The sequence below is a fragment of the Drosophila hydei genome, unplaced genomic scaffold (genome assembly GCF_003285905.1).
Source record: "Drosophila hydei strain 15085-1641.00,03,60 unplaced genomic scaffold, DhydRS2 tig00008121-arrow-pilon, whole genome shotgun sequence".
NCBI lineage: Eukaryota > Metazoa > Arthropoda > Insecta > Diptera > Drosophilidae > Drosophila > Drosophila hydei.
Window position 1 is genome coordinate 174593 of NW_022045832.1, and position 12539 is coordinate 187131.

At 41.0% G+C, this 12539-nt stretch overlaps 1 protein-coding gene across 1 annotated transcript; it reads left to right on the forward strand.

The window, feature by feature from the left end:
- The first annotated feature begins 10844 nt into the window (after positions 1-10844).
- LOC111596212 lies at positions 10845-11319 on the forward strand. Its single transcript, XM_030224943.1, has 2 exons — positions 10845-11030; positions 11092-11319. Exons 1-2 carry the CDS (start codon positions 10913-10915, stop codon positions 11145-11147), a joined length of 174 nt encoding a protein of 57 aa, XP_030080803.1. The 5' UTR covers positions 10845-10912; the 3' UTR covers positions 11148-11319.
- The last annotated feature ends 1220 nt before the right edge of the window (positions 11320-12539 follow it).

The following is a 12539-nucleotide window of genomic DNA, read 5'->3' on the forward strand; positions in this document are numbered from 1 at the left end:
GAGGCGGAAACAATAGTCAGCAGATTTACTAGAAAACAGTTGACAGCATTGTGCGCCAGTTACTGGAACCTTCAGTTACCGTAGCTGTGGAGGACAATGCTCCAAAATTTCGATGAGACGCACTAAAAAACAACTAAGCATAAAAAGCAGCAGGAGAGTGTGAGTGTGTGTAGATAGAGAGACAAAGAGAAGAGAGGAACTGATCATGCGTGGTGTTATTTTTGCTTGCAGCCTGCTAAGGAAACATCTGCCCCGCTCAATTTTTTGTTGTCTTAGCATTGTTGTTGTCGTACGCATGCACACGCAGGACATTTGGAACAGGATACTTACACAGAACAAAAACACAAAAAAAACAAGTAAAACGAAGAGCAGCATAAAAAATGTAAGCAGCATGCGAAGACTCTGCTAGGTAGTCCTTGCTCTTCGTACATGTGTTCGTGTCCTTAACGCTTGACTCCTCCACTAGCTGCCGGCTGCGCTGACTGACTGCACATGTACAGTCCCGAAGTACTTAGTGCGAGTCAGCCCAGAGCCCGGTCCTAGGCACAATGTCAAGGTCAAGCGCGTGCCGTCTGCGCACGATTTTTTAATAGAAAAAATCTCGAATTTTAAACGCAGGATATGCGTATCCTGCTTTAGCTGAAAGGCATGTGCTGTCGCCAGCAGCTGTCACTGGCGCTGATCCTGTCATTTCACTTTGGAGCGTGCGTGTCCTTATTATGCCACTTTTTCTACGTACCCAAAGACGACTAAAAAATTATGACTTATTCTCTCTCATTTTTTTCATAGAAATTTTTTGGGCATATTTCCTGCCGCATCAGCTGCTCTCCCATCAACATATGCGACTTGAAAGTTTTCAATGTCAAATGCTCGCCAACTAATGTCCTCTATAGCGCCCACATAATGTCACTCTGACAGCTGCCAGCCTGCAATATCTTATATAATATAGCTCGCACTCTAATCCTTTCAGCTCCCAATATTTGCTTTGTCCTGTGTGACAATTGACAATTTACGTAAACATGCTCCACAATAGCGATTATCCTCGAGTGCAACCCTTCGCATTCAGCCTTTTATTGTTGCCTCGAATTTGCACCTCTGTTTCCTTAAGCCTTTGACAATTGGCTACTGTTCAGATTTTGAGCTCAAGCTGACATTTTTGTATAGCTGAGACATATTTGTTTAGGAACTTTAGCAGGCAATGAGGGACTAATATATTATGGATCTAAAATAGAGTTTAAATATATATAGAGTTAGATTATTCAACATGTAGAGATAAATGAAGCTTCGAGTTAAGTTTAGACCAATAAAAGTGCAAAAGTTAAGGAATAAAAAACCAAGATTGGAATTTAGCTTAAACTTCAGCTCTATGTTCCATAAATCCCTCAATTTATTTATCTATTGTATACCGCTAGAAATCGATCTATATTTATTTATCATTTTATATGCTTTATGAATACAGTGAATACTACTTAGCACCCTTGCTAGACATTTGGAATCATTTGAAAATTAGATAAGATCAACAAATAGATCTTAATTTAAGTTTAATGCTTAAATACAAATTTTTTATAGTGAAATCCATTGTAAGATTATTTTTCTATGAAGGCATTTGTATAACAGCAAGACATGCTCATTTTTAATGGAATTCTTAGGGATTGAAGGGGCCCTATGGCGGGCTAGCTGGCTGTCTGTGCTGTGGCCTCGTCCTTGGATATACAAACGTTGCCCTAATCTCTAATCGCGCGTCACGCTGGCAAGACAAAGTCCTCACCTTGCCGGAACGCTGGGGCCAGACTCATTTGAGACGCTTAAACCGTCGATAAGCATCGGCAGGTTCAAACTGACAGCCAGCAGGTAGTCGTGTTGGACACGCTATTGTCCTGCTCGATTCTCGTCCTGGCCAGCCGGCGGCCGGTGCTCGCACATTTTAAATGTTGCAATGTGCATTGTATAATTTATATCATAATTTCCAATGCATTGTGAATGTTGCTGCGCTTGCTCCTGCGCCGTGTTAACCCTTGTTCTCGCCACACTGCAGCTTTATCCTGTTGCCCAGCTTATCTTGATTTCCACTGTAGCCCCAATCGATTTTGTTGCTCATGTTTTTTAATGATTTCGCGTTTGCTGAAAAAATGAAGCTATTATTATAAACACTATAGGGATAGACTGATAGCAGATACTGACATTAACTGTTGAATATATTTAGAAGTTTTTCTCTGAATAACTTCAAACTGTTCAATTACAATGAAGAATTCTTTTTGATCTCAAATTTGTAGTTCTAGTCTAGTCCAGGTCTCATTTCACAAACATCATCCAGTCCCAGGACCTGCTTAAGAAGTTGACATATAATTATGCTATCCATTGTTGAGGAACAGCTCAAACAGATCGTCGGCATCACCTTTCACCCAGGGGTAAACGAAGAGAGCAACAGCTTCCGGTCATGCAAATTTGGCAAAACAGGAAACCTGTTCAACCTTTGAGCTCTCAGGGGGACTGGCTGTAACTAATATTTTGAAAATTTCTCATTAACCACCCGCCATGCTGTAGTTTACCGAAATCCGTGATCCTCGACGATTAGTTACAAAAGACATAAAAACTTCCGGTCTGCGAAAATACGCGCAGAGGAAGCAACCATTCAGCATGAAAGGTGCGTAGCTGTTGCACTGGTTACTTGTGTGATCCTGATCCTGTACCTGTTTCAGCGACAGATGCGAAAAATCTACAGAAGTGCAACAACAACAATGACTGAGAACAACAAGGATGCGGAAGCAGCAGTCGCGGCTGTAGAATCAAAACAAAACCCGCAATACGAATGAGAGAAACAAACGGTGAACAAAGCGGAAATAATAGCAGTCCCAGTCCCAGTCCCAGTCCCAGATCACCGATCTGCGATCTGCCAACCCAGTTCCAGTTTCCAGCCTGTGCAACAGTTGTCCCTTAAGGCAAACACTACTGAAAATCACAACTGTTCGCAGCTCGTTTTGAATTTATTTCCATATTTTTCCCTCCTTTTGACTGCCTCTGTGCAACATGTTGTTCTGGATGCGTATTGAATGCGCTTCACCTTGTGTTCTGATCATTAAAAATGCCAGCATCCGTGGATGCTGCAGTTTGATAATGTCAAACATGTGTCTATCCTGTAGCGGAACGTCCTTAAATGGAGCTGCTGTTGGCGCAGATATGCAAAGCGTATGGAAAGAGCAGAATCAGAATCAGTTTACTAGAGTAATTTTAAAATGCAGTCATTGAGCACTAAGGCAGTAGGATTCTATATAAAAGATTTTTTGTAAAATCGAAATTTATATCACAATTTTATTGAAATTTAACAACAGATGCGAGGACCTCTGACTTTTAACAATTATTATATTTTAAAATATATTGTAATAATTTTATGTACCTCTCGCCGGCAATTGTCGTATCATAGAGCTGATAATTGCTCAGGTATACGCCCATAGTAAGTCTATGAAGCCGCCAACGATTTCACAACTGTATTCAATTTGAAGTCAGCTCACAGCTATGTCATTTGGAATTGTTGAAACAACGAAAATGGAGCACTTCAAAATATTTATTAAAATGCTCGTTGCGAATTGATTGCGAATCGAGAAATGCAGCCTGCATGACTGATCACAGTTGAGAGTGGGCAAAATTTAAATGTAACAGGCAGTAAGAAATAAAATGATTAAGTTATTGTGCCATAATTTCTGGTTAATTTTTTGAGACAATGGCTCTGGCAAAGTCAACGCTATTCAAATAGGCAGCAGCACGAGATGTGGGAACTGGGAGTCGCGCAAGTTGAGTCGAGACGGGCGTGATGATTGCATTTTAATGGACAAATTAAAAATCAATGCCTTCTCAGTTGCACGTACTTTGTACTTAAATTAACCAAACCAAATTGTACACAACACAATACCAAATAAACAACAAAAAATCAGGAGAAAAAAAGTACAAAAAACTGTCGATCGAACACCGATCGTGAGAATGGAAATGGCGACAATGTCGACGGGCGGCTGTCCGAACCCCATAAATCTTCATAAGCTTGTCACGTTTCGAGTGCAACAGCTACTCGTAAATATCTTAAACTGAAGACGTAGCCATAGCCGTGGCCGTAGATGTATCCGTAGCTGAAGCCTTCGAAACGATGACGAAGCTCCCAAAAAGTGGCTGCTCCCTGCGGATTAACAATTATTTTGACATAAAATAGCCGCACGCCCCAGTCCCAGCCCCAGCCACAGCCCTACTGCCAGTCCAAGCTTCTTGCTTTCGGCTCCTCGCGGCTTCTGACATCCAATGGCCCCACACAAGAGATTTCGTGAGTGTGCCACGACGGTGACACATACGTGCCGCGCTTTTCGGCAATGTTGATGTATTCTGGACTACCGTTGCCGCCACAACAATTGGACAACATTTGTAAGCGCAACACGTGCCACTAAGAAGAGCTGGAGTCGCTTGGGCGTACGAGTTGGTTGTGGGCTCTTGAAATTACCTTTGCGTTTGGTAAACGTTCAATTAAATTTGGTCGTAAAACTTATGTTTATCTTAAATTCTTTTTTATGGCCATTTGCATTTGGGAAATGTTAGCTGGAGTTCAACAACTCGTATTGGATAATGGCTGAAGCGCGACGACTCTTATCTTATTCCGAAATAAGTAGAGCAACCTATAAGCTGTGAATATTGCAATATTTATTTAGTTACTCAAATAAATATTAATATTTGCATATAGTTGTTGGGTGAAGAATATTTCCTTACAATTTGTTCTTCGCTATGACTTCATAATACCTTCATCAGATCTAAAGTACACATCGGTTGATAGCTGTTTTCTGTGTTCATAAAGCCAATCTATTTTAAATAAATACTCGCCAGATGGAAGCGGTAGTAAGTTTTGATATTCAACATGAAGATTCGAAACAATTAGCGAGTTCTGCAGAGGAATATAATTATAATATACTTGGAATTATTCAGATAGGTTTTTAATTTGTGTCCCACCACAAAGGGGCAGGTATGGTTCATGTTGGAAAATGATCGCACCACTCTAATTATCGTTATAGCAATTGGATTGTAAGGTTTATTCATAAACCTACAGATATCCACAGTGATGTTATAAAGCCACGGCTTGTAGCCACTTGCTTTCTTGTTGAACTGCACTATACTCGTTATTTCGAAGGCAGGATAATGCAATGTGGCATTGAAGTTGAGTACAGTCTTGTGCCGATTAATCGCCTTCAATCGACATACGTGTACTGTGACCCAGGTTTCATTATGAGACTTACAAACAAAATTTGTCAGTACGATTTCGGACGCATCCTATTGTCGAAATTTAGTCAGTAGTCTATAGTCCTTCAAGGATTTCGCATACTCACATTGCAGCTGAATAATAGTACCAGACAAACTGTAAATATGATAAAAATGATCAAGCTCTTGCCCATGACTACGATTTGCGATGACTTCAGAACACTGAATAGAAGAAGCGATACGCGGTTTATTGATACCACGTAAAAATAGTCGGCTCGCTGAATTTCATATTGCGCAGTTTTAATTATAATTGCTTGATTCATATCATTATTAAAATTATCCATTCAATACACAGTTTAAATATTTTGTTTTTACGCTTGTTGCTGAAGTATGTAAGTTATACATTTCCACAATTATTTCCACTTGATGAGAGATTCTCATGAGCCAGATGTTGACTTAAAATCAATTATCAGCCTTGAGATCCAATTAAAAAAGTCAACAACGCTTGCTGCCTGAGCCAAATGTGTGCTTACGTTTTTTGTGAAGTGAACTTTTCCCAGGCCTGAAGGCGAAATGGAAAACTCGTCTGTGACAGTGACACTGACAGCCACCTCCGAGCAGTCAGCCCGCAGCCAGCAACCAACAAAATGGACCAGGCAGGCAATTGGAAAAACAAACACATGCCGACAGAGGCAATAGGCCGCCAGATTGACATCTTCATCATAAATAAAAGTGAAAAACTTGTTGGCGAGTGAAGAAAAGCCGGACAAACGCAAAGTCCGAGCTAGCCAAACGTAACGAAAAATGCTGCCACAGTTTTCTACGATTTGTAACTGCAGCAGCATCGTATCTGAGTATCTGATGTGTGGCAATGTGGCAAGTGAATGCCAATCGAAATGGCAAACAAATAAACTAACAAGCATCCAGGCTAATAACCATAACAATAACAATGCCATTGCCCGCCAGTTACAAGCGGGTTAATGAAGACATGTTGTCGTGTTCCTTATGGAAGGAGTCGGATACCATTGAGACGATGTCATAATTACACTTAAATATCGTATATAGTCGCTAATGGAGCGACCAAACAATCCGGGCGTTTGATAGTGCAGCGGGGGTGGCGGGATTTTTGAATGCTTGCTGTAACGCCAACGTGACGCATGCTTAATTATCGGTCCACGTTGGTAACGCCCTCTCGTCGCTAGGTGTTAACAAACTCATTTCACTCAATAATTTTCTCAACGATCTGTAATTGGTTTAGACAGCACGTAGACCCGGCCCCAACCGCAGTCAGCGCTTGACTTGGTTACGCCGCCTATCACAGCTACATGGCTCTTTAATCTTCTTGCAGAGGCGGCAACATTATTTGCATGCTGATTAGCCTTCAACGCAGACAGGTTGCTACACATTTTGCACCTCACTTTCCATCTCTCAGACGTGGCTCGATCTCGTTCTGTCTTTCTGCCCCGTCTCCAACACCAACTCCAACTCCAACTCCGACTACGACTCCCAGTTAATCTATTAACAGCCGCCTTGCACTTGCCCGTCGCGACGGCTTGGTCCAATTTTCAACACTTTTGACGTGCTGTTAATTGATTTAGAGTGCAGTTTGCGTCCACGTTTGGCCATTGAGTCGCTGGCTAACTGGCTATCTGTCCGGTGCGGACGTGGACGTTTCTGACGGCGTCTATGATTATATAGCGCCACTCGCTTGTTATGGCCAGCTTTTGTTGCCACTGTAATGACTGCTGTTGGTAATTGTTGCCTCCTCATTGCCGGTTCGCTGTACGTGCCGCCAGTGGGAAAATGTTTGCCTAACTGCTCAATCGTGCTGAAATGACAACTTTATTAGCTTTCGAATACAGATGTGGGCGCGGCAATTGCTTTATGTACATACATTGTGTGGGTGGTTAACACAAAGCAGAGACAGTTTATTCAGCTACTAATTGGCTCGGCAACGACTGTACCCACAAATATAAATACCACTTCGCTTCACTGAAGCTACTCGAAATTTCTACACGCAAAACAATGGGCATTCGAAATGCATATGGACCAAATGTTGTTTACCGATTTTGCTTTCGGCCCGGCAGCGCAGCAAACAGGGTCAGTGGAACACCTTGCGTGGGCATCAAATTCAGTGCCGAATCAAAACACCAGAATCAGAGACATGTGCACAGCGAGCAACAGATTGCCAGCGAGAGGGTCCTGTAGCCAAGCGAAGCCAAAGGGAATGCAACAAACGAAACGAATGCTGGAAACATTTGCCAGTTGCTGGTCACAGCAGGTACTTTTTAAGGATAATACAGATGCAGGCTGCGTTGCAGTCCCGTGCATCCTGTGCGCGCAACAGGCTGCAGTTGTTAGTCCAAATGGATTTCTTTTTTTACCATGCCAAAGAGATTTACTTTTGTTGTTTCATTTTTCCTTTTTGTTGTTCTTGTAGCAGCTGCTGTTACTGCTGCTGCTGCGTTGATTCTCAGCAAAATGGCAGCAATCACAGCAGACGCATTGGCATTGAGCTGGCCTTAGTTCCAACTGTTGCTTTCCGTGGAAAATTTCAATTTCCAAGCACAAAGCAGACGCAAATACTCTAGAAGCTGGGTGTGTTGGCTTCGGCTATGTCGGTCGCGCAGGCGCTTCTAGACGTGCATGCCAATACTATTCTTCATCAAAGGCTTATTTGCTGTTTATTTATTTTCGCCACCAACTTAATTGTTATGCGTGGGCGTTGTCCAGCAGACGTTTTAAAAGCGTTCGAATTCATTTGTTATTTCCAGCGAATTTACGACCATCTACATTCCTGAAGTCCAACTCGTCTATCGATTGGATTACATATCTTCAGCTGCGACCTTAACAGTTGGAGTGCCTCAACAGTCATGTTTTACAGCAAAATAATTAAGTTTATTATTATTATTTATGTGAAAATAATAACATTAATTCAATATTCGCTTTTTGAATAACAAATCTGCATGAGAATTTCTTTAACTAACTAACAAACTTGCTAAAGGAAGGAACTAAGATTAAAACCTAAACTTTACTCTTCTCATTACAAATCGAACGTTGGGAGCTACGTTAACAGATTTTTCCTTATCATTTGAGTATCGTAGTATACGTAGAGCTTTTAAACTCTTCCCACTGGCTAAGGCTTTTACTTCAGTTAAAGGTAATATACAGTTCTACATACGATCCATCTTCCATGAGTATTTTTGCGATTCATCGATTAATCAGGTGTCAACTGAATTGATTTGTGAAACTGTATCAAATTATATATTTGTGGCTTGTCGCTGTTGCCGCTGCCCCACACGAGTCACAGAATAAAAAAAATTTAAATAAAAATCTGGGGAAGAACCTGATGCTCGGGCGACAGTTGTTGCAGTTGATCGTCTGCGCCGGCTGCCAGGATTTTCGTTTTTTCCAATCTGTTTTTTAAAATGGCATTCAAGGGGCCGCCGCGAAGCCAATCAAAAACTGGCGCAAGGGCAGCAGCTTGGAGCTCAAATTTTTTGGTGGATGCATTTTTATAAATGTTAAGCGTGTGGTTTTTAATTACAGTTAGTCTGGCTAGCAGGAGTCTTTGGTATTTTTGACTTTTGCCTTTTTTTGTATACTATTTTGGCTTTGACATATGGCACGCGTTGTGCTTAGAGACTGAGGCGCAGTACGTTGACTTCTTAGCAGCTGCTGGACCGTCTTCTCGTTTAAAGTTTGCTCAGCGTTATTAACATTACGCAAACACGCCACAAAGAACCTCGACAACGTCCCGAGTTTTCGATTGCAACATGAGTTTTGTGTTTCATTGTCGCTGCTAAAGAATGGAAATGTGGAATAGAAAGAAATCATTTGATGCCTGCAGAGTCCAACCACCCTAAGGCAACTGCTGTGTCCCTCATGTACTTTGCTTGATGAATTTTCCACAATTTATTTTACGATTTGGCTGCTTCTTTGTACTCGTCTCCTGATTTTCCATGGCTGTTAAATTGATGGATTGCTGTGCGACTTCTGACACCACATACAATTGCATTTCCCTCCAGACATCAGAAAGTCAACTAAGAAACATCGACATCTTAGCTGCCAAATCTTAAGCAAGCATGAATAATGCGACTTACAACTGACCCAGCTCCCAAAGGATATCCCCCTGACTTCCTAAAACTATTGAATATATGTATTTGCTGAGCCAAATTTAAACTGATATTTACTGTTTGATTTTACGAGCCTTCTTATGGACAACTCGTAAATTTTGCTTCGGCTAATAAGCAAGGAATGCTTGCTAAAAGACATTGGATTTCAAATTGAAATCTGTCAATCAGGTATTGGCTTGCCAATAAATTGATTAAAATCGCATGTCAAACAAGGAAGCTGTGAGACAACGAATGAAGTGAACTTTTAGTAATAAGTAAATTGAGAAAAGTTAGGAATTCATGTCTAGTCTCGAATCTTATAAGTGAAGTTAAGAAAGAACTGAAATATTTGCCATTAACAATCTACCAAAGTTGAATTGCTTGGATCAGCTTTAGTGCTAAAACACTTGTTCCACTTCAAAAAACGTCAGTACTAATGTATCTATGTCTGGCTTACCTACACACACACTCTACATATATTTATATGTAGATACTTGTACGAAGGCAGAAGAGAACGGACGCAGCCACTTGAGAAATCCACCTGCACAAGAGCGACGTTTCGCCGGCAACTGGCAGCGATCTGCATCTGCGATCTGCATCTGCGATCTGTTGTGGTTGTCCCTCTGCGCGTTCCTCCACCAGTCCCCATTCGTTATCCCCGTTCACTGCTCAGGTTCCAAGTGCTGCGTCTCCTTAATGTTTATAAACCTTACGCACACTTATGTTTTAATTTCGCTGGCCCAGTCTCGGTGCCGGTTGGTGTTGTCGCTGCTGTTTCTACTTGAACAAACTGCAGATTACCCAAGTTAAGCCCTTAAGTGTGTTCCATATCAGGTTTATCAATACGAGCCTCTTTGTTGTATCGCGTTATATCGCATCGAAGACGAGCATTCGCTTCACTGCCCACATGAGCGAACGGCCAGCCGAACGGATTAAATATATCATTTTTGCCTGTCTAATGAAAGGGTTGTCCCGGCCACTCGGCTAACACCTGAAAATTGCAGTTGTTGGTCCTGTTCACAGCAACCTGCTCGCAACGGCAACTTTTTTCTTATTTGGGGCTACATAAATGCTTTATGAAGAAAGTTGTATATGGGGGTAGGAAATACAGCAGGCGTAATGATTGATATTGAGGAAGTTGTCTTGCGGTTGTATTACATTTTCATACTCTGTTTACACTGGAAGAAATTTAGTGACGTACTTTTATAAATATGTATTTTGCTTTAAAAATAAATGACGGATGTAAAGAAGTCTCTTTTCTTACGTAAAAAATTATAAAGCTCAATTTAAATATTTTATTTTAATATTCTATTTACAGAAAGTTTTTTCAGTACCACTACTTTTTCTCTCAGTGTACTTAAATGCCGCTGGTTTGTATCGCTTACGATACAATGCCGATAATAAAGTCCTTAGTATGAAATTAATGATTAAACAGGGGCGAAATATACAGGGTGCCTCGAATTCAAACTCATTAATATTTAGTAAGCATCTCAATGATATCTGAAATATACTCAGATTGTATATATTTCTTGTGTAGTTATAGTAGTGCAGAACAAATTGTATGTTAAAATATGAAAATTAAATGGCAGACGTTCCCAAAGTTATTTGTAGTGCTACCAATATTACACTATGTGCTTTCAATGATAGTGCATGCCGAATCCGAGGAGCACAAGCGGAAGAAGGAGCTGGGTGAGTGTGGAGTAGTTCTCTATCTATTTGATGTATGCATGCTGACATTGAACCTCAAAAGCTGAAAAAGCCAATTCAAAGGCGAAAACTGTATTAGAAATACCAACCGAGACTTAGCTGCAGGGGACACCCTGTAAAAGGGAATTGCAAAAGGCTTTTTGCTTTTGTGTGGTAAGGAAGTAAATGCACACAAATTACCCTCAGCCGAAAAGCTATCGACAAGGCTCGACGACACCGGCAGCAACAACAACTGAATATATCGAAACGGAAGCAGCAGTCAAGGTGCAAAGCAAAATCATTACACCTGTTCCTCCGCAGAGCGAGTGAGTGTAGAAAGCGTAGAAATCGAACGCAGCGAACAGGACAATGGTGAGGACGACGATGAGAATGGGGCAGCCAAACGAAAAGCCAAACAAAATTTAACGCTCGCCGTATTTTTGGTTAATTTCGAATGCATTTCGATATGGTAAAGGGTTGAACAGCGCGTGCAGCGAGCAGATATATTGTACCTACTCCCTAGTCCCTAGTCGAAAGTTCAATTTTTGGGCATTGGTCACGCTGCACTTGCCACGCGGCTCTGCTGTATGTTGCATGTTGCATGTTGCAGGCGACATAAAAGCGAATACGAACTCATTCAATTCGCTATCAAAATTAATAAAAATAAATACGCTTCGCTCTGCTGCGCTGCCGTTAATGAGCAGCCAGCCAAATTGTGATAGGCATCTGCAACAGGTCGAGTTGCAGGTGCAACGAGTTACAGTTACAGTTATACAGTTGCTCCAAGGATTTGCACGAAATTGCATTTTAATTGTTGCATATTTTGAGCTGCCCAACAATTTCATTTATAACTGCGCCTCTGGATCATTTTATTGATATCATTAGCAGCCTGTTTAGCCTGCTTCACGCTACTCGCTGCACCTGCTAGTCGTAATGGCTGAAAGGTTTCGTTAGAATTAATGGGCCAAAAGGGTTAGTCAGTTTGGTTCTGCCCTCTCATGCTTTCTCTTTAATTGCAGGTCGTCTGCATTTTGGTAATTTATTATCTATTCATCGAAGCCCGTGCACGAGAGGGTTGCACTTTTAATTATGTTGCATGTGTATGAAAGTGAATTCGTAATAAGATGAGATCAATGTGGGAGCGGCCAAAATATTTGGGCACCTTCAACGGGAGCCACCAACGACATGAATATTATTAAAAAGATATATATTAATAGAGTGTATACGGGGTCATATTTGAAATATATTTAAATATATATTAATAATGAACAATATTTTTTATTAATTTTTATATATATGTATTATGGAAAATATTTCTCAATGATTAAAATCAATTTGGTATATTTGGTATATCCAATCTGCATCTACAAAAGCTCAACATTGAGATCTCTATGTAGTCAATTGTAGAGAATAACAGAGGGCATGTTTGGTCGCCTTTCAGTCAGGCCTGCAGATATACCTCAATTATCTTTGTTAGTGGTGCAACTCATGCAATAATGTCACCAAGTTTAT

Bases quoted from the DNA above. Each gene is read 5' to 3' on its own strand.
- LOC111596212 (XM_030224943.1), top strand. From the start codon at position 10,913: ATGAAAATTAAATGGCAGACGTTCCCAAAGTTATTTGTAGTGCTACCA. The intron at 11,031-11,091 runs GTGAGTGTGGAG...GAACCTCAAAAG, and splicing joins CAAGCGGAAGAAGGAGCTGG to CTGAAAAAGCCAATTCAAAG.